The 22,915-nt window shown below is 40.5% G+C and overlaps 2 protein-coding genes across 2 annotated transcripts in view; one reads left to right on the top strand and one right to left on the bottom strand.

Moving 5' to 3' along the window:
* The window catches only part of SERINC5 (serine incorporator 5), a 79,003-nt gene extending 66,176 nt beyond the window's left edge, over positions 1–12,827 (top strand). The window contains exons 10-12 of the mRNA XM_054031623.1: positions 3,439–3,478; positions 4,294–4,441; positions 4,777–12,827. Coding sequence (XP_053887598.1) covers positions 3,439–3,478; positions 4,294–4,441; positions 4,777–4,924 — 336 coding nt within the window. The 3' untranslated portion in view covers positions 4,925–12,827. The remainder of the gene's footprint in view (positions 1–3,438; positions 3,479–4,293; positions 4,442–4,776) is intronic.
* Positions 12,828–21,836: 9,009 nt separating this feature from the next.
* Positions 21,837–22,915, bottom strand: part of THBS4 (thrombospondin 4) — a 60,041-nt gene continuing 58,962 nt past the window's right edge. The window contains exon 22 of the mRNA XM_054033067.1: positions 21,837–22,056. Coding sequence (XP_053889042.1) covers positions 21,995–22,056 — 62 coding nt within the window. The 3' untranslated portion in view covers positions 21,837–21,994. The remainder of the gene's footprint in view (positions 22,057–22,915) is intronic.

Below are 22,915 nucleotides of genomic sequence, written 5' to 3'. Positions count from 1 at the left end.
TTCCCTCTTCAGGACCCCTGAAGAACTCCGTGCAACGCTTCTGTAGTTCAGCAATGCCCTTCTTCGGGGCTGGATTTATTACAACAATACAATCATTCCCAAAACAAAGTTCTCAAATCCCCATCAAGTCTATGCTCCCAGTCTTCCTGCTGGGGTTCTCCCAAGGTCTTCCCTGCCTGGAGCCTGCTCCCTCCTTGATAATTTAGGGTTCTCTGCTGGAGCCTGCTCACTCCCAGCCGCCATTCCCTGCCCTGGCAGGCCTTGGCTGACATCACTCCCTCCAGCTTCATGCTGGTGTCTTCTCCCCAAGCACTCCCCACTTCTACAGCTTCCTACTGCTTTTTATAAGATAATCACCCGCTCCCTGCTCAGGTGCACCTTCTGATTAACTAGTGTTTGCTGGCTCCAGGCCTTCAGGGGCAAGCCACTCTGTTACAGATAGCTAAGTAAAAAGCCTATTCCTACTCCACATGTTCTTCCTGTCAGGAAAGGTGGAATTTCCTGATTCTTTACTGCCTGGGCTGGCTCTTCAGCAGCTCCAGCTGGTCCCTCAGAGGACTTGGCTAATGTGTCCTAAATGGTATGCTGCTGTCCTTGCAATTTTTTTCCCTAGCATTCTGCAGACGTCCTACAATGATACAGCTTGCATTAAACTGGGATGCAACTGTTCCCCAGAAGCTCACTTCCTTTCAGTTAGAGGCAGAAAAGTCAATATTTATTAGGAATATAGGCAAAGATGAGATCATTATATTTTAATTGCAGAACAGGGCAGTTGAGAAAATTCAAAGGTAGTAAAATGATCAAAAGTATTAGTGCTCCATATTGGGGTTTCTTAATCTCTTCCCACCCAAAACCACTAACGCTCTGTTTTGTTTCTCTCCTCTCCCTCCACCCCACCCCCCTTCCTTCTGTGGCTTTCCTTCTTGGCATTTTTACAGTGAAAAAGATAATTAATGTACTGCCACCACTGAATTGTCATGCTATATGTAGTAAAAGTAAGCCATTCTATTGCATACGTGTATTTGTTAGCTTCACAACTGTCTAACAGATGTTGTCAGCTCCCTGTATTGAAGACTGAATTCCCACTTCCATTCTAGTCCCCTTGTTTTAGTTGCTGTAGCTTCCATCTGAGGTAGAATATCCATGTTTGGTCTTACCCCAAAGGTGAATTCTGTGGGAAAACTTGAGCAAAATAACTCAACCTACTTAACTCTGAGCATTAAAAAAAAAAAAAAATAAATCGGCTTTTTAAATATGTTCACTTAGAATTTGTACACTCTGCTATCTAAATGAGTCAAGGTAAATACTTCAAATTTTAGCTTTTTTTTTTTTTGTAGATCAAGACTCTGAGACTTAGAACTGATCCTATGTATTGTAAAAGCTTCTCTCTGGGTGCCATGAAACTTGGTACAGAATCTAAGTTTTCATACTGTCATCTTTAAAAAGTGGTGTTTCTAGCCTGTCTTATTTGCAAAGATAAGTATTTAAAAATGCTACAGTAATTAACTATTATATACTCAAACATGCAGGTAGTACTCATATATAAATCTTTGAAAAATAGTAACTATTGCTTATGGCTCAATATTTAATGGATCTTATTAGCACTCCATTTTGCAAAATCACTATACTTCAAGCATGTGTGCCTGGTACTCCAGGCACATGCGCACACAACCTTAATGATGACCCTCTGTACTGGATTCCAGTGCACATATTTTGCCTCCTTACCAATCAGTTGTGCATACTTTGATCCAGAATAGTGCTTGGGCTGCTTCAGACCCCAGTCTTGTCTTGCCAGTGTGAGAGTTGAAGCAGTTCAAGCTTTATTGTATGTTAGAATGCAAATTGCTGAATGGGAAGCAGAAGGCACTGGCTGGCACACCAGTCTTAGCCTGGTAACCCTGGTCCATTTGTCTGAGGTTGAACTGCTTCACTAGAGCACTCAACAGTAGAGTTATTTGTAAATCATTTGGTTTTAAAGAGTTGTATGGGAACTGTTGCATGTGAGTATAAAGCAATGATGGGCAATGACCAATTAATTGCATTCTGATTGTCTTCACTGTGATAAAGGGCCTTTGTCTTTTGACAAGAAATGTAAACCTAATTCTGCAGCTGCATCTATTTATACAGAAAGACTTTTCTGTATAAACTAGAGATAATTAATTCCTCGGGATGGCTTTGTATGCAAGCCAACAGTACTAATTACATTACTTAATGTGCAAGGCCTGAATTTCTGACACGCGTATCCAAAGAAAGTGTTTTTTCTTTAAAGGAACCTGGCATTAACTTCAAGATCTTGATGTAGCCAAATAATAATGGAAGCGAAAGGCAATAGTTCTTGTCCAAATTTAACTTTAAGTAAAGAACCCTGTTAAACCAAACTATAGGAAGAGCCTTTATTCTCCTGTTTAATAAACTTAGTCAGCCAATCTCTTAAGCAGGAACTTTGCTAGGTTTTTTTTGCCATCTTTTGCATCCAGAGAGTATTTAATCATACAAAGCTAGTGTGAAAATCCTTATCTATTAAACTGAAGTATAAAGATCACAAATCTTAAAGTACAACGTAATTTCTTGGTATGTATACTTCAAAACCAAACACCACCACCTCCAAATGAAACCGAAACGTATTAGAGAACAACAGATGTTGGAGATGTAATATAGAAAATGCAGAGTTAATACGTATACTGTGGAATTGTACAGAAGAAGAAAAATACTGGGAAAACGCACAATAAAAGTGCAATGTTGTATATTAGAAGGCAGTGGAAATAGGAAAACACGCTGGCAGTACCCAAATGCATTTCAGAAGTGTCAGTGTGCTACCAGTGAAGAACTAGCTTCTAGACTGAGAAATGAGACTTGTCCAACAAAAAAAAAAAAAAAAACTTGCTTACTTATCTTCATACCATTTTATGTAACAGTTTACTGACTGACTCCAACCTCACAAATGTCCATTTAAGTTTGATGCTTAAATTTGTATAATCAGTCTTGCTGAATGTAGTCAGAATCTCTAATATTCCTTGCATCCTCATTTCTATAACGAAATGTTACTTTAAAAAACACCTGTGATTTAGGTCTGAAGAAGGAACTATGGTACACAACTGTTTTACAGCATTACTCCACTGTAGCTACACAACCCTCTCGTAATTGGAATATTGGTCTTAGATTATGTAAAATGGATATGTGCAGTATATTTCTCCATAAATGGTTAATTGACACCAAGACTTGCAAAGTAGGTGCCTAACTTCCAAAAGTTCTATTGCTGTCAATTGCTTGGTTATTTCTGATGGAGGCTTTAGCTGTGTTGTCTGTCTGTTGCAAATATACAAAGCAATGTTTTTATAACTTAGTATTTGTAATTTAGGCACAATAGGCTGACTTAATCTGCTGTTCTATTTCTCTGTTGTTGCATGAAACCTCTTTTTTGTTAACTTTGCCTTGTAGGTAGCTCGTTGCTGCTTTTGCTGTGCACCTGATGGAGATGGTAACTATGCATTCCTTATATATATTTTGCTTAGCATTGCTTGTGCTGTTTAGCCCAAACCACAAGAGTATAACCAAGGCAAGGCCCAGTATATACAGAGGTGCATGTGTCCTAAATTCTGTGGAAATTGAAACTTCTTCAGCAGCATGAAATGCATTGAAAAAATATTCAAAAACTAAGACCACTCTGGAATGCTTAATTTTATATATTTTTATTTTAAAATCTATACAATTTTGTCATTTAAAAATATTTAAATACTTTCTCATTCCATCCTTGTGTGGTTAATCTCTTTTTGCATTATATGAAATAAAAGTGTGAAAAGGGAATAGCTGCTCTTAACATACTTTCAAAAGGGTGTGTCCTGCTGTCACTGCCAGATTTGTGTGCTCAGCATTCTGTGCTCTTCTCCTGTATTGTGCCTTTGCTCTCTGCCTGGGGGTAGGAGCAACAACCAATGGAGTACCAATTGTTGCCCCCTCTGTCAGAAGACCTAATGGTGTTGGGACTCTCACTTTGGTATCAGCAAGGGAGTACTCCATGGACTGAGACCAATATAAAGTGAGGAAGCTCAGGATCCTGTGATCAAGTTGAACACCTGAATTCATGACAGCACTTAAACATATGCTTAAATTCTGTTCTCTTCAGTGCGACTTAAGGTTGTGCCTGAAGTCAAGAGCATGCTTAAGTTTTCTGCTGGATAAGGATATTGAACTGAATTGGGCCTAAAATTGTTCATTTTAATTAGATCTATAGGATGTTAACTCTACCACTGTTTCTATTCTCGTGTGAAACAACTTCTTGTTCCCTGTTCCTAGCTGACACCGAAGAGCATGTTGAAGAAAGGGGCGGTCAGACTGTAATTTATGATGAAAAGAGAGGCACGGTATACAGCTATGCTTACTTCCACTTCGTTTTCTTCTTGGCTTCTCTCTATGTGATGATGACAGTAACTCACTGGTTCCAGTAAGTAAACTTCAAGGTGGAAAAATCTTAACATTCATGTAGTGTTACCGGACGGCTCTCAATGTGGGAGTATGGTTGAAATAACCAAAACTGGAGCAGTTGCATCTTGCCTCCTGGTTGAGAGAGGGAGAGACTATGCAGGTCTGTCCTGGCTGTTACCAGAACAGGCTCCCAGTCTATAAAGAGCTGTTCACCTGTTCCCAGGTTCAAAATTAGGTTGCTTGAGGTCAGTAATTGTCTCAAAATGAGTAGAGGGAAACACACTCATTGTTCCTATTTTAGATGTAACAGCTTACTGGATTTCTTGTCATCTTTTCCCTTCGTCTCTTTAACAGTTATGAAGGTGCTGAGATTGAAAAATTCTTCAGTGGAACCTGGTCCATCTTCTGGATTAAGATGGCGTCATGTTGGGTGTGTGTCCTACTCTACCTATGGACTCTTGTAGCACCTCTCTGCTGTCCAACCCGACAATTCTCAGTGTGAGACTTCACAAGCACTATTCTGTTACAAATATATCAGTCACTTCGATGGAGAAATAAGTCTATCATCAGGTGTCTTAACATGCTGATTAGTTACCTCTTGTCCGATGAAACTATAGATCTGAAGACTTCCTCTTTTTTTAACCATTTTTTTAACTGTCTGAACAAAAATGGAGCTCCATGGAACAAATCTATTCAAAGACAGTGTTGCAACACTGATGCAGAAGGGTGGGGAAAATATGGGTAATGTTACATAAACTGGAATAAATAAAACAGTTGTAGAATAACTGACAATCTGACTTTATTGGCAAGAAGAGCAAAACCAAACATAGTGCAAAGTGTATCTTTTCCTCCTGTGGAATGTCAGATACCTTGTAACAAAAAGAAATGTATTCGTTTTTATACTTTTCGATGATGATGATGATGATTCAAATTCAAACTATCCTTTTATACTGCACACAAGTCTTGATACCTGTCTCAAGATAACTTTCTCCACAAATGCACCTGAAGTACTACTTGAGTAGTAGAAAACGAGTAAATGTTTGACTGGGGTGGAGTAGGGCAGTGTATCTGCTCAAAGGTTTCTAAATATATTAAATTACTCAATATATTAAGTTATTACAAATATGGACTGATAGAGAAACATACCAATGGCAATAGAAATATTTATTATGTAAACTGAAAGGCACCTTTTTAAGTACAATTGATCATATGAAGCGCTAGGAGACATATATCTGAAATATTCAGAGATGCTAAATATTGTAAAAGGAAATGCTGTTAATGTCTTTTTTAATTCAAATTTCTACAGATGCTAAATAGTTGTGTAATTCAAAACAGACCCAATTATCAGCAAAATGTGAATGCTGTATGTGTCGTTTAAACTATCATAATGAAACTCCTGAGGGATTTGTTTTGCAAGCGGTAACTGAGTGCAAACTGCCCAGTCTGTACAGGGATATTATGCATAGTACATTCTTTATTAAAGAAAAATCACGTGTTCCACACAAACAAAGGAGATTCTTAGCAAATATAGGGAAACATTGCTCAACATCTTTAACCTTAAAAATGAGTGCTGAGCATTATTTTTGTCCTCAACATATTTACCCACGTTTAGAGGTTTCCCTCAGACTTCAACCTCAAATTTTCACTACTAATTTCCTAATACTTTAAAGTTGGGATATGGCCAGGAAAGGAACTATGTAAAATGGCATCACCTTATTCAATATGTCTGCTTCTTGGGTATTTAGAGTTGTGCACTTTTTTGGGAAAAATATTTTTCTACTTCTTTACTCCAGCTAGCTATAATGGCACAGCAGTGCTATGAGAGTATGAGCGAAATTCTGTTCTGGTGACACATCGTTAACAGATTGGCCTGTTAACTTCCATATGGAGAATCTTCCCAGCAAGTTAAATAATTTTTTAATATGAATGGAATAAACATGGTCAGGAGATTACTGAGCCAATAAACATGAACCCCTCATTGCCCTTATTAGTTAGTTTTCCTGGTTAGAACTACTCTTTAAATAGATCAGTTATTCAGTAGGTAAATAAAAAGAAAACTAATATGAATCCTTCTGAATTTCAGTAGATTTGACACTAACCTATTCATACCAGTTTGTCAAATTAACATAAAAAACAGAGAGAAAACTATGCACTTTGATATGACTGTGCTGTCTGTCGAACTACAAAAAGTTAGTGAGCTTTACATCTCTGCTGACCAGAAAAAGGGAATGGATGAGAGGGGATGGATCACTTGATTACCTGTTCTGTTCATTCCTTCTGAAGCACCTGGTATTGGCCACTGTTGGAAGACTGAATACTGGGCTAGATGGATCTTTGGTCTAACCCAGTATGGCATTCCTATGTTCATCATCCTTTTACTTGGACCCTTTCTTTAGGAATTGAATTCTTGTAGCATAATGTGTTAAAAGAAAAAAACCCACACGATCCTGATGCAAATAGATGGTCTATTAACACATTATCATGCCTTCATTGTTCTGTATTGCAATAATTTATGGTAGTTCTATTACTGCCATATTACTTGGCACCTACTATGATAGATTTGTTCTCTTAATGCTATCTTTAGTACTTCTAACATGCATATTACTGGCATCTGTGCACTGAGGGGTGAGATGGAGAATTCTGGTTCCTGGCTTTAGCAGGAGTAGATGCAGATTTTTATACCCAGGGTTAGGTACCCTCTTTCGTCAGCTTATTGTTTGACTTTTCTTTTCTCCCAGGTCCTTTCCCTAAACAACCCATACAAAAACAAAATGTACCATCCAGTGCTAGCTTCCAGTATTGCTTTTTAACAACTCAGTAAAACAGTTTGCTTAATGCTAAGGAACCATCATTGAAATAAAGAGCAGAAATAAACCGTTCCCCTATGCTACTGGGGGAAGGTAATGGGTGCTCCTGAGCCCCCTAAAGACCTCTCAAGTAAAAGGTTTCTGGGCTTTCTCCTTGGAGTCAGAGGGGCAGGAAGTGACTGTCTCATTCTGGGGTCTGAGTTGAACTGATATGGCTCTGCAAGGGTTGAATTACTCCCAAACCCTGCACATCCTCCTTCCTCAAGCAAACTCTGCAGAGTTTGCAAAATCCTATAAACTTATGCTACTAACCCCACTGTTCCCAGGGGCTTAGGTATCCATCAGAATCCCCTCTATGTTGAAAACTGATGTGTGGGTTTCTTTGGTATGGCCGTGAATCTTTCCCCAGTCTCTCACCCACACCTCAACACGACTTCAGCTTAAATAAGTTTTGCTGTTACGTTACAAAGGTGAACAAATAGTTTTCTGGGTTTTGATTGATTATGCTTCTATTATGAAGGCTCTGATCCTGCACGGAGACCTCACACCTGTTTAGAGTCCCATTTGAAATCTGAAATAAAGCAGGAGAGAGAGGCCCATGAGATAACTAGGGGTCATCTTGCCCAAATTGTAATGTTTACTGTGAGAAGAACAGGAAAAGCTACAACATCAGGCAAATTGTATAGAACGTTCAGATTCATTGTAATTTTAAAAAAAAAAAAATTTTTTTTCAAATGAGAAGAAATTATTGCTAGTGTTTAGCCAGTCAAGAGAGCTGATAAGCAAATTTGTATTTTCAGTTTGATTTGTATAATTATTATAGGTTTTTCAAACTGTTTTGATTTGGTTTTAGGACTCTGAACCACAATCGAGGTACAATCCAGAAAATCTGAATGAAATTCCCTAATGTTCAAATATCTGTAAGTGTAGTATTGAGGTGTCATATACATCTATGGTATGAAAAACAAGTGTATTAAAATACTAATGTTTTTGTGACTATATTATGGCTTAACTCCTTCAGGTATCTTTTAAAATGTGTATTGGCCAAGGCATCCACTAATAGTGACTCACTGCCTATGCATAATCTGTATACAAAAAAAAAATCCTTATGTACATACTGCATGCTCATTGTAGTTCAGTTTATGCAGGGCAATAGCTGTTTTGCATGGAGGAAATGATGGCTGTATAAGGAAAGAGGCACCAGTCATTCTTCCTCCTCCAGCACTTGCTTCCCTGAGTCCACCACACAGGCCCATCTCACAAAGTACATGTGCATAGGGTTTGTAGAATTTGGGTAGGATGCAGAGGGAGCAGTGGAGGATGACTCTACACTGCATTATCCCACTCCAAACTAACCTTGTGTGAGCCATGCTACCAGAAGGAGGAGGCCCAGAGAGTAACTTGCAGAGGCTGTCTCTTTATACAGATGTCCAAGATCCATTTGGATCACCGGACAGCTGTGCAGATGGAAAGCTGTGCCTGTTTCCACCGGCTGGAGAAGATGACATCACCTTGGGTCTCCTTTAGTGTAGGCCCGTGGAGTTTCCTCAATGATGTATTCCCTCTGTAGGCCAGGGGAATATTAGGAGCCTTAGTGTAGTTTCTTAAAAAAAACCTCTACTGTGAACTTCCTATTGACAGCTATTTGTATGGTTCCTAAAGTCACGTGTCCGGGTCTGTCACAATTCAGGCTATCCAGTTCATTGATCATTATCTGCTCAGGTGAACATGCATTTTTAAAAGTGCCTATTATACATACCTCTGCCATAATAATAATTCAGTTAGACTGAAACTGGAAGAACTGAACTGAGCCTATGATTCAATGGTGCTGCCCTTTACGTCACCTCTGACCTTAAGATGCGCTAATACTTACTGTGCATATGAAAGACTCCTGGTATTTTTAAGCTATACTTGACAAAATTCTGTGGTAGGACTCTGATGCAGGCTACTGCTCTGTAGTGATCAGGAATAGGAGATGTTCTGGAAAGACTTTTTAAAGGAGGGAATGAGAAGTCTCTAGTGTCTAATGCTTCAATGTTATAAAATGCTTGTGATGAGTCATGTATTAGGACAATAGCTAAATAAAAGCAGAACTTTATCTCCCTGTGCATTTATTGTGTAAGCTAGTTAACTGTACCCACTTGATCTTGCTTGACATCTGGTAGACACCCAGTGCTCTCTTTTGTCCTGGCATGTGCCTTGTATATATCTTTGTTCTTCTGACTTATTGTAGAACTTATGGGTTGTTAGTCTGCCTTTTAAAATTTGCAAGAATCTTGAAAGCTACCCACTTTCACAAAGAGCTTTTCCACCTCTGAGAATGGGGAGCATATTACTGTTAATGGGCAAAACCCATTCTTCCTCTGTTCCTCCTTCCAGAAGTCCATTCCAGTTTAATTTGTATTTAAATTAAAAGGCTGGCTCAAGTCTTATTTCAAGAAGGCCTCTTGTATTGGAGGAAACATGGTTTTGCTTTGCAGTAAGTTTGTGTTTTTGTTGATTTCCATCTACTTCAAATACTACATTGGTTCTGAATAATTTTTTCTTCCTTCCTGCTGCACTTCTGCTTGTGCCTGCAGCAAACTTCCATTCCTTTGTTTGTGTCAGTAATGACCATGAAAGCAATTGTGGGAGCCCAAATTCCCTCCAATTAGAAGTCAAGATGACTTTGGAGAGAGCAAGCCTTCAAACCCAAATAGCTGGATTAGCAAAAACACTTATAAGGACCAAGTGAAAGGCAAATGGACTTGTCTGTGCTCCACTTTCCCACAGTGTAATAGTTCCTCAAAGTAGTCAGGCTCCATGAGCAGGCGGATGCTGGGAAATGTAAAAGTAAATTGTGCTCACATTTGAAAGGACCGCACCATTTTATATGCTAAGCTTTGAACTCTTTAAATCACTTCATACTTCAATAATTTCAATTGAAATTTGGATTGGCTTTTTAAAAATACTAAGTAAATTACTTAAACATTTAATTTTGTTAAAGCTTTACTGTGGTAGTCTGGATTTTCAAGTATACCCATCAAGGAACTAAAACAGTGGAGAATGATTAAGATGAATCACTCCGGTTGCAAGCACCTCCGGAGAGGTACCAACCCCTGGGGATGTTTGCATGCACTGGTTCAAACTGGGTTCCCAGAGACCAACAGACACAGGGCTTTTGGCATAAAAAGTCTGAGTTTAAATTGACACAAGGCCTTTCTAATCCAGAAAACAGGACCTTCCATCCAAAGACGGCCCAACCCTCGCAGAAAGGTTGGAGAAATCTTGGCTTAATAGGACCCCCATAAGACTACTGGTGACCTCTGGAAAGTTTTTAGCATGTGTATAGCATGTTTTTGTATGTTTTCTCTAATGCTTTTACCCTAAGAATAAATGTGCTTTGCTTTTGTGAAGGATGGTTGGTAACAGTGTTGTAGCCCTTGTAGAAGGTTAACTGGTCAGACATGCTGGGGAAATCACAGCATGGTGCAGAGGGAAGAACTCCACACCTAACCTCTGTCTGGATGGAAAGCGACACTGTTGTCCATGGAAGGTGACAGCTGGAAGTCTGAAACTTTAAGCTGGTGCCCTTGAGGAAGACTGGGTGGGGAGAAGCATTTAACTCGAAACTGTGACAGATCGTGCCGATCAGGAAAGCAGTAGCACCATCATGCAAAAGTTTAGTCTCAGGCAGCACTTTATTTCCAATCAATGCATCAGGAGAATGTAGGCAATCGGAATGTAATTACCCTGCTTGTAACTTGTCGAGGACACCAGGGCTATCAGCACGTTTCAAAAACTGACTGGAAGCTTTAATCTTCTTATGCATCTTTCATAAGGTAAACTAGCAAAATTATCTGCAACTGAGGCTTGATAGTACTTACAATGTCCTCGCTTTATTCTTAATTTTTGGTTTCCACAAATATTTGTCTCTCTTCCTCCGTCTGTGGGTCCTTGTTTTGTTAGCCTTCTCTCTCCTTGGTATCTTAAGAAAATATAAGCAACTGAAAACTGGCCAGATTCCTACTCCTAGTTCCTAAAATTGGGAAATATTTTCAGTGATAGTAAACAGCAAAGTTTCTTAATTTGTACCTGGTGATCTCTTCTCTTTGGGACTTGAAAGCAAAATGGGGATCAGTTCTAGTATTCAAAACAGCAGACCCACCTACTTTTTGCCTCTATGCTAAAATTATCTTTCTGATCTCCGTAAAGCAGAATCTAGCCCTTGTGCTCCGGAACCTCCTGAAGGAGGAAAATGCATCATGAATGCAGTGGAATTTTATTCTCTTAATATTCTGGTTTTTAAGTATTGTGTAAACATTGTCTACACTGGTGCTTCACTTGCCTCTGTAAAAGGGACTCCCAGGGACCATACATTTTAAAGGCCTTGACTTTTTTTATATTTCTGACTCCCAACTGTCCAATCCCTTGTTAATATACATTATTGTATTTCCCACATCTGAAATGGAAATGCCCAGAAATGAGGCATATCTATGTATCCCAGATATGTCCGTTGGGACAGAACACTTGGCTTGGATTACTGAGGACTGTCATGATGATTCAATCTCTAACATGGGAAGAAGCTTTCTAGCTTGGAAGTAGACCTTAAACCCACTAACCTTACTAATAGTTATGGTTTTTAATGTGAGTTAAAGCTTTTCCACATCTGTCAAAACACACAGTTTGAAGTTATTTCAAACATATTGACTTATTTCCCCAAGTTGTTTTTCCTGCTCTGACTACTGTTATCATAAGCCATTTGCACAAATCTCTTAACAACTGCTGTTGTCAGTCTTGAAATCTTTTCAGCATTTTAACAAGGCTTTAGAAGTTCTGATAAGTCAAAGATGGGGGCGGGGGGGAGGGTGCAGTCCTGTAGTTGTATGTTCGCCAAAGAATTCTCAATCCGAAGCTTAGACAAATTTTGGAAAACTATAAGGAAATCATGTAATGTTACTCGTACCTTAAATTTATTTTTCTCCTAATGAAATATATCCAGATGCTTAGATGTTATTGGGCAGTAGTTGTGAGCCTGATGTGAAGAAAATTAATTTGTTAGAGATACTTTCAGCTTGAGCTTAGTACCAAAATTTAGAATATAAAACTCCAGAAAATATTTACAAGAAACGTAATAAGTCCATTGTACTGCTTTATTTACCACAAATTGAAGTTTAATTTTCCATGCCATTTCCAAAAACGGGATGCAAAATATCCAAAACTTTAAACATTTTTTTAAAAAACATTTTCAAATGTTTAGTCTTTTTTAAAGTTCTTTTTAATATTTCAAATAAGCTTTTTTTATCTCTTGGTGTACTTTAAAAAAAAAAAAAGAATGTTTGTATTCCAATAACATGGATGTTTTCTAGTTTAAGCTTTTTTAACTGTTTGTGAATGTTATGATCTGTAGCAACTTTAAGACTGTTTTGAAGTTTGTAAGCTGTTAATGATTTCAGAATTTAAAAACAATTTCTTAATTGTAAAATCAACTGTAAATAATTTTCTTTTTAAAGCATGTTAATGGCTTTTCAAGAAACCTTTCCTTGATATGTTGAGTGTAAGTTGTTATGGTTTTAATGTTTATTAGACCAATAAAGTTCTGCCTGTTTGAAATTACAATGAATTGTTTTACATGTACAAAGTTTTTTATTAAATTATGCAGTTAGTTTTCTAAAAGTTTGTATTGTATTTAGTTCTTTAGTAGATACATATTTAGGGCATAACTGGCTGAGGAAAATTTTCATTTTTATTAAAGATTTTTTTTGTTTGGGAATTTTGAAGTCTGTCCTGCAGTAATGTATGGCCTTCATAGCTATTGCCAGTTATATGGGCTGGTCTGTTTATCTGTTAGACATGTGACATTCACTCATGCTCCACCAGAATATGATCGGATAGTCATGACAGATTTGTCAGTGGAATCTGGTCAAATGATTGTCAAATGAATGACGATGAGATTGCAATTACAATGCCCTTCTTTTGAAACAGTGTTTTTAGCTTATGTGTGTGTGCGAAGTTAGGTGCTGATATAATCCTTTTTAAAGATGGGTAGGCCGAAGCAGAGTGATTCACTTAACCCAAGATTGGTTTGTTGTGCAATCATAAAACTGAACGTAGAAAACGGAGTTCTACTTCACTGTTCTATCCAGACTATTCCTAGGTCTAAAGGCTACCTCTAAAGCTGAACAGAAACCATGCTGCTCACTAGTTTGTAACATTTTCTAGTCTGTACAGTTTTTGTACCACTAACTATATTGACTATATAGAACAGTTAAACAGTAGTGGGATGTTGGTGCGAGAGAGTTGTGCTTCTTTAACTCACTTCTTTAAACTGCTATAGCTACAACCACACACAAACTCTGTCGATATTCTAAGATACCTGCATTTTGATTTCTTTTTTTGTAGTGCGGTGTTCTGATTGCCTTTTCTGGCCAATATTATTCACCCACTCCTCTGCCTGGCTACTTGGCAGAACATTTTTCATGATTGAATAGATCCTGTGCGTCCGTGGTGGGCCAAGCTGAGCAAGTGAGTGCTTCCCCAAAGGAGAATGTGAAAAGAACACGTCTGTACCAGGACCTTTAGTAAGGGAAGAGTTTTGATTTGCAGATCCAGGGCTTGATCCTGCCCTGGTGTAGATCATCCCTGAAAATGGGCCCCTGTGCAGAGGAACCTTTCTGGCTAGCAGAGAGCTGTGGTGAAGGTGCTACACCAGCCCCACTCCAGTTCCAATTCAATCCCTGGTCTGCCTTCTATGCCAGGAATTGGGAGTGCACTGCACTATCGATATTCTCTGTTCTCCAGGAACCAGAGGGATCCATGGGAAGCAGAGAATAAGGCAGAGCACTAGGCTACTCTAACTTAGGCCCTTCCCAGCCCTGGTGTACCTGCCTCCAGAGTGTGGTGAGCACAAAGAGGGTGAATGCCTCAAGCATAGGAATAGAATAAACAATCAGTCTCTGGGGTCTCAAGGCTGTGGCAGCACAGCTCTCTTGAATGTGGGGTGCCTGTAGATGTCCAGATGTAGCCCAGCTTACTCTTTTTCTAACTGAACATTTCTAGCCTCCTTCATTGCAATGAGAGCTTTAAAAATATCCCTAATGTTCAGTTTGTCATGCTAGCTTTTCCTACAGTTGCCCTTCTGGTCCCATGAAGTTGATGGCCTCTGCTCCTTCAATTCTTTGGCGAGCTCCTAAATATTTGCCACGTCTGCTCTGGTGGTGACAGGGCTGCTGTGAGATCCCTCTCAGATCTTCTCATTCTGACTCTGATGCTACTTCTGAGGCCTTGTTGAAGTCACTTAATCTCTTGGTCTTGTTTCTAACTGTAAAATGGGGGGTATATCAACTTTTCTTGTGGGGTGCTGGGACGGTCTTTGCTGTCTTGTTTCCCCAAGCCATCCCATCTAAACTGTTCTTCCTTTCTAATTTGTCTCCTGTACTTTTTCCAGTTGGTGGCTGAGGGAAGCAACTGCTGACTTAAGAACGTGAAGCCTTGCTGAAGAAAATAATACAATTCTGTTAACTCCTGTTTAGTGTCAGCCAACTGAGTGCTTTCCACCTCTGCTCCCATCATCACTTGCATCTGTTTGAGCATGTCCTACCTGCACACTGCCCCTTAGTGCCTGTCACATACTTGTATGGACCCACTAGGTGTCATTACTGCTGTGTCAACAACAATGAGACTAAATCGAGCTGCTGGCTCTTGTACTGAAGCTGTTCTTGTAGTAGATCAAAGGGAATGGTAACGTTTAACCCCTAGAATATTTATACCAAGGAGGAATGTAATTTTTCGAGGCCATCAAAGGCAGAATTTTGCTGTTGCAGCTGTGTAGCCACCAAGAAATGTATTGCATTTCATATAATCCAACTTGCAGCCCGGCACAACTTCTTTCCCAAGCTAAGCACAAAGATACTAACCCTCATTTTACTGACAACAGCCCTGAAGGCTAAATTAGGGACATAACCCCTTCCTAGCCCCCTGCTATGTCTACACTACAAAATTATGTTGACTTAACTTACATTGGCATACAGCCACCGCAGTTATTAAATTGCTTGTGTGCGTGCACACTTGGCTCCTTGTGTCAGCAGTGTGCGCTCTCACCAGGAGCGCTTGTGTCGATTGTATTGTCACTGTGGGGCAATGTGGGATGGCTCTGGAGGCCAGTAACAGTTGACATAAGCAACGCGTGTCTACACTGACCCTGTCTCGATCTAATTACATCGACCGTGACGCTCTGCTGATCAGGGAGGTGTTGTTACTAAATCGGCACGGAGAGGCACTTAGGTCAACGGGAGCCAAATTTAAGTGAAGACACTTCCACAACTAGGTCGATGCAAGGCAGCTTATGTCCGCCTAACCCTGTAGTGTAGATCAGGCCTCGGTGTCTGTGGTTAGCTTGGAAAGAAGTGCCACACTGCGTGCTGGGGTGCTGTGCAACACGTTCCTTTGTGACTATACTGTTGCATCAGCAGAATTTTTTGCCTCTGATTGCCAGGAAAGATAACACTCGCCCTTGGTATGAACATGCTGATTAAGTGTTCCCATTCCCATTGAGCTGTACTACACTAACAGCTGCAGTACAAAGTCTCTGAAGCCGCTTTTAATTTAGTAAGTATTCATTAAGAAAAATATTAATTTTAGCTTTGCTTGTCTGTGCAAACATAGCAATAATCTGGAAACTATGGAACTGTAACAGTGGAGAGGTTATTAGTACCCTTAGTGGTCAGTATTGGGACCATATTTCCAGCTATAAACACTCCCTGCCCTCTTTTCCATTTCGCAAGAGCCAAGACCCTGTGCTGGATGGAATTTCCCTAAGCAGCATATTTCAAATTTCCCCTGAATTCATGAAACCAAGAGTTCTTGCTTACTTCCCATTTTCAAACCAAATAACGTGGTATCAGTTGTGAGAAATGTCTTTAATTTTCAGCTATTTTCCTCTTGGGGAAAATCTGGAAAAATAAACACTTTCTTCAAAGTCATACGTTTGTGACAGATGCCTGCACCATAGTTAATACCATGACTGAACAGCGGGGGGCCAGTCAAGCACAGCTAGAAATAAACTTTTAACCAAAGCTTTTTGACAAAACGTTAATGCAAACAGATCTAGCTGATTTAACAGAGTAGCTGGTGAAAGCACTAATGGCAGCCCCAAGTATTCAAAAACCTTGAGTCAGACCTCAAAATCATGATTGCCTTAAATCATGAGGGTTTTTTAAAAAAAAAAATACATTCTGTGGGTTTTATTTGCCTTGTTTGCGCCTTTAGGGTGTACTCCAATCACATTTTCGAAGCGTCTCTCTACAACTGAGTTATGGCACTTATAGGGGTTATAGTGGATCACAAATTGTATTTGAGTCAACAAGGTGATGCAGTTGTCATAGGTAAGACACAGGAGGTAGTTGTCATGCTTTACTTGGCACTGGTGAGGCCTCAGCTGGAGTGGTGTGTCCAGTTCTGGGTGCCGCACTTTAGGAAAGATGTGAACAAATTGGAGGGAGTCCATAGGACAGCAACAAAAACGATAAAAGGTTTAGGAAAGCTGATGTCTGAGGAAAGGTTAAAAAAAAAAATCTGCATGTTCAGTCTTTAGTAAAGACTGAGGAGGGACCTGATAGCAGTTTTCTAATATGTTAAGGTCTGTAGTAAAGAGAGTGGTGATCAGTTCTCTATGTGCAGTGAAGGTAGGACAAGAAACAGTGGGCTTAATCTGAAGCCAGGGAGATTTAGGTTAGATATCAGGAGAAACTTTCTAATATAAGGATAGTTAAGCAGTGAAGTAGGTTACCAAAGGAGGCTGTAGAATCCCTGTCATTGATAGTCTCTTAGAACAGGTTAAACACCTGTCAGGGATGGTCTAGGTATACTTGGTCCTGCCTCAGCCTGGGGGGGCTGCTAGATAACCTCTCAAGGTCCCTTCCTGCCCTACATTTCTAGGATTATATGAGGACTAGAAACTTACCATCTTTAAATGAAAGCTGAGATTCTCATGCAATCTCTTGACCCCTGGAGCTTCAAGAAAAGCATGAACTATCATGAGACTTGATAAAATCATGAGTTGACAGCGCTTTGAAACTCAAGGCTTATGATGACTACCTCTTGACACTTTAAACTTAAATACAAAACCAAGTAGCCGGCTATGTTTGAGATGTGTGAAAAAGTTTGGCGTTTGTGGGCCTGTGGTGGCTTAGCTGGAGGAACTTACAGAAATGTTAGGGAAGAAGGGCCAAACTTCCACAAGTAGTATTGTACTATTTCCTCTGCAAAAGTTAGTAAATATAATACTAAAAATAGGCAAATGTCAGTTCTCTTGTGAAGAGAGATTGTGTCAAATATGGAGACTAACTCAGTCCTTTAAGTGTAAAACGGGGATTCTGATTCTTCACCGCAAAATCTCAGTGCAGCCCTATCTCTGAATTTACTACTGCTATTTCCAGAATTCTGCATATTCCTATTAAAGAGAAATCCTGGCTGCTTTGGTTTGATGATTTGTACTTAATCTTCCTTGAAGGTCTGTGGGGAACTGAAGCTTCTGACATCTATTTGCAGTGGTATTTTACCATTTGTCATGTTAATGAAAAAGTTAACATAACTTGTGGCACTGACCATGAGATCTTTGATCCTGGGGTAATCACATGGTGGCCATCTGAGAACGCGAAGTGCTTTCCAGGGGGTACTTTCATTTAAATAGAATTTACCTTTGCAACACCCATGTGAGAAAAATGATTAGGCCCATTTTACAGATGTGGAACTGTAACTTGGATTTTGACTTGCCAAAGGTATAAGACAGGAATACAACTCAGATCTCCTGACTCATTCTGAGTTTTATCCACAGAACCATCCTTCATCCTTTAAAACTGAATGGTTTCAGCATTTCCACTTTGATGCAAAGGTTGGAAGAATGAAAGTGGGGAAAATAATTCTGCTGCCCAAGTAGGAAAGCAAATTCTTCATTTGTCCTGCTGCGCTTGCCCAACTTCATATCATCCCTGTGCTCTGTTTAACTTCTCAAGCCTGCAACGGTGCAGTCAGAAAGTTCCCCTCCCATTTTTCTTCCCCAAATGAGCATTGGGTATTGCTGGCAGAATGCAGACAGGGTGATTCAAGTTTTTAAGTTAGTGTGTTAGTGCCCAAATCGGCAACCAAATCCCAGCAATCTGTGTCCATAATACATCCTCCTGGTAGCTTCAGCTGTAGACTTTAATCTTCATGTCTCCTGTGAAAACTTTTGTGCAGTGTTGCTGATGCAGATTTCCTGCCACATTCCACCCCACTGACGGCAACTTTTCCATAGCTGTGTATTTGCAAGTCTGGGTAGTTACATGGCCATGGATTTGAATCCTCAGATTTCTCTCAAGGGGAATAAAAGTCACCATCTGCATAGGTCTGTGAATTGATTAAGGAAGAGCGTCTGTACGGACTTGAAGAGTAGAAAGCCCTGCACTAGGTACTGTAGGGCGTGGGATCTAGGAGACTAGCCCCATTCTGAGGAAAATACTATTGGTGGACTAACTTTTAGGCTACTAGGGGACTAATTTTCCTTGATGTAACTCTGACACCAATCCAGATAAATTTGGCCTGGTGGCAAATCTCCAAAGACGATGGTATAAGCGCCAAAGTAGCTCAGTTGCTGTGTGTCCTGTGGCAGCAACACGAGTGGCTAAACAGTCCGGTTCTTGAATGGCAGTCCTTGCCACAAATAGTGCAGGCATGAAGTGCACCGCCAGAGAATGAAGCTAGCACACAACTAGTGCTTGAGGCCAGCTGCACTTTCCTCTCTCTCTCTGTCACATCTCTTCAGTCTCTGACTCCCTGGCATAGCGCAGGACTCAAACATAGCCAGTTGCTAGCTGCATCTCCCCAGATTGTGGGGTTGATGTTGAAAGTTTTCAAATCCTTCTTGCAAACGTCCTTGAGCCTGAGCTTTGGTTGGCCCAGTAGTTTTGGCATCGCAAGTTCTCCACATAGGAGATCCTTTGGAATGCGTCCATAGTCTATCCAGTGACCAGCTGACCAAGCTAAGGGAGACATCTGTGTTTGTGTGTAGTGACTAGACTTGGCAATTTTGCTTTCTGAGGTGTCAAACTTTTTTTCACGAGTGGAAGGTGTTTTGCTTTCCTTCATGCCTGCTGCAAGTGGGCTAGGTCTCACCACCATATAGCAGCATGCTCAAAAGGCATAGCTGGTAGATCTGTATCCTGATGTTCAATGTTAGTTTCCTGTGATTCTACATGTGCTTGGTCAGTTGACAGAATGTGGTAGCTGCTTTTCTGATGTGAGAATTAAGTTAGTAATCTTGAGATAAGTTATCAAATACAGTTGATCCTAGATTGCAGAACTTTGTGCACAATTTCTAGCATGGTGTTAGCTATTGACATCTCTGGTGCAGCAAACATGTCTTGTGCCATAAACATTGTCTTCTTTAGACTATTAGTCCAGATTCATAACAAGTTGTCACAACACCACTGAAAAGTTGTTGAAGCTCCTCTTCATTGTACGTGATGAGCTCTGTGGTGTTGGCAAAATAAAATAGTTCTCTTATCAGCAGATGACTGACTTTGCTTTTTGCTCTAAAGTGTGCAATGCTGAAGAGTTTTCCATCTGATCTTGGATGGAGATGTATGCCCTTGGTGCTAGATGAGAAGCATGCCGAAGCGGCAGAGAAGAAAATACCGAAGAGTGTTGGTGCCAAAACATATCCCTGTTTGACACCATTGTGGATTAGACTAATCCCAATCATACTGGAAAGTAGCCTTCATGCCATCATAGAAGGATTGAATCACAGTGAGGAGAATTGGAGTGGGGTAGGGGAACCAGTTCTCTCTAGCAATTGAAAAAGACCTTTCTTCTGCCCAGGTCAAAAGCCATTGTAAGATCTACGAAGGCCACATAGAAAGGTTTTCCCTTGTTCTTGACACTTTTCTTGCAGTTGCCTCAACGCAAAGAGCATGTCAATAATAGATCTACTGGCATGGAAGCTGCACTGATTCTCTGCATAAACACGTTCAGCAAGAACTTGCAGTCTTTTGAGAAGGCCTTGCGCAAACACCTTGCCAGCAGCACTAAGAACTTATTCTGCAGTTGTTCCAATCATTCCAATCTCCTTTGTTTTTATACGTTTTGATGTTCGTATCCTTTATGGCTTGTGGTACCCCACCTGCCTGCCAGCTGGCAAGCGAGACATTGTGCTGATGTTTAAGCACAACCTGTCCTCATTTGTGTAATACCTTGGAGTCTGGCTGGTCCCTAAAGTTTTTAGCCAGGCTGCTAGGAGATGAGGGAAGGCATTTTCTAACCTTTGGGGAACATGATGGGACTCCTGAAAACTCCATACTCTCTGACCCCTCCCTCCATCTATTGTTCATAAGATGACTAATCTCCCCAATAGCCTTAATCACTCTCATTAGGAACCCATTGAAGGAGGGGAAAGGAGATGGTCTCATGTGAAACTGTAGGAGTGAGACTATAGGTAGCAGTAGGGAGTGAAGCAGGGATCCTGGGAGGATGAAGGAATGAGGGGGGGGGGAGCAGAGGAAAAGAGACTACCTTTATTCCTCTTCTGTCCCCCAGTAAAGAGCCCAGAGGATGAATATCCTGGTCTTTAGTGCTCGCAGGGTTAAGTTTTTCTAAGAAATATGAACGCCTTGTTTTCTTTTCCCTCCAATGGAATGGATCCTAGCCAAGAGAACGACCCAAGATTTTAATAGGATTCTTCCTACAAGGGTGGTAGGGAGTGTGTGGATTTTTTTTGGTATAGCATTCAGAGGAAGAGTGAGAAACCCGTGACCATGCCTTCAGCCCTCTTGTGATTTAGACTTAACCCCCCCCCCCCCCCCCAAAAGGAGAAATCTTCCGTATCTGTAGAAATTTCACTGGCGTGTATGGATTAAATGCTGCCATCTTGTGGGCAGTTAAAATAAATTCCTATCTGCATGAGGCATTTCTCTTAATGCTGTCGTTTTGAAGATTTTTCCAAAGTGACTCAAATAGGCCAGCATAGCAACTTTAAGACAGACCATTCTACATGCTGATTTGTACTCTGAACAGACACACACAATCGGTGAATGTTTAACTACATAAATTACTTCCACACATGGAGCACACAACTGAGAGGGTCTGTTGTTAACACTGCTTGCCAGGAACCTTGGAGAACTGAAGCGCTAGAGCCTGAGGCCATGCCCCATTGTTTGCGGAATTAGTTTCAGATATTTCTGTGAGTAGACAGCTGGATTTTCATGGATGACATTAGAAGGAAAAGTTAGACTAAATCAGGAACAATTCTCAGAGTAGTCCATTAGGGAGTGGTCTGGAATAGTCCATGGGAAAGGGTGGGACCCGATCCTTTCTCTCTGAAGACACTAAAAACTAGACTGGAAAAGAGCGTGAGAAGAGCTACATGGAGAACAAACCTGCTGTGACGGGAGCATAGACTAGATAACCTAAGAGTTTGCTTCAAACTTGGACTTCTACAGCTCTGAGAACCACTGATCATTTCATGCTGGTTACATCCTTTGTTTTATGTGTGCACTCGTGCAAAGTAGTGCCTCCCAGTTCATAGCCAAGCGCTTTTATATTAAACTCCATGAGGCAGCATGCCAAGCAATTTCCAAAGACACTGAAGCCCCAGACTATTTTATCTCCTTTTTATTTTCATATTTACATATAAAAGTCTGACAGTTATATCAATCACAAGGAGCTGCAGTGTGCACTCTTACAAAAAAAAATCATATAAGGATTTAAAGTATTGCTTTACTGTTTGAAATAGCAACGTCCGTTTGCTTTCTGTGTTAAATATCTCCAACTCCAAGCTGCTGAGCTTGAAATTCCTGAAAGTCCTCTGGGAGGGTGTCTGAAAACAAGAAAATATGCAAAGTTTAGTCTTCTTCCTATGTAGCTGATGAGTGTTTAGAACTAGAGCACTGTGGATAATTGGGAATGAATAGCTTATTGGCTAAATGATGCCTTCTTTTCTAATCAGAATTGCCTCTAAGCAGAATGCGGAAGTTCCAAGCTGAATTTTTAATTTGCTGAATCATTTCTGTGAATAACTTTTGAGTTGCAGATCATTCAAGAATTGGGCATAGTTTCTCTTTGCACTGTGTGGAATAGATAAGAGTGATTGGTTGTGTAACAAACCACAGCAGGGAAAATAGTGAATTTTGTAACTGAACAAGCACCTCATAATTTGCTGTCTGTGATGAGTCAAGCTGAAGGTATTTGTGGGCTAATAAAGGCTGAGTGGTCAAATGCTTGCTGCGAGGGAACACGAAAGAGCTGGTTGTGGGAATGGGGTGGAACTAAAATACTCTCTCAAAGTCAGGGAATAGTCACAAGCAGTTATTTTTCCTACTCTGCCCAGCTGTCTTTAGAGTGTCATGAAGAATATGTCTATCTCTTGGTTTTAAATACCATGCAGGATTTATCTAGGGTTACCATATTTCAGCGAGCAAAAAAGAGGACGGGAGGAGCCCCGCCCTAGCCCCGCCCCTGCCCCTCCCACTTCCCACCCCCCCTGACCTCCCAACCCTCCCCCCGTTCCTTGTCCCCTGACTACCCCCTCCTGGGACCCCTGCCCCTAACTGCCCCCCAGGACTATCTAAGCCTCCCTGCCTCTTGTCCCCTGACTGCCCCAACCTTTATCCACACCCCCACCCCCAGACAGACCCCTGGGACTCCCACGCCCCATCCAACCACTCCCCACCCCCTGA

Source organism: Malaclemys terrapin, chromosome 6 (genome assembly GCF_027887155.1).
Source record: "Malaclemys terrapin pileata isolate rMalTer1 chromosome 6, rMalTer1.hap1, whole genome shotgun sequence".
Lineage (NCBI taxonomy): Eukaryota > Metazoa > Chordata > Testudines > Emydidae > Malaclemys > Malaclemys terrapin.
The sequence above is the reverse complement of the archived record's forward strand: the minus strand, read 5'-3'. Positions and strand labels throughout refer to the sequence as shown.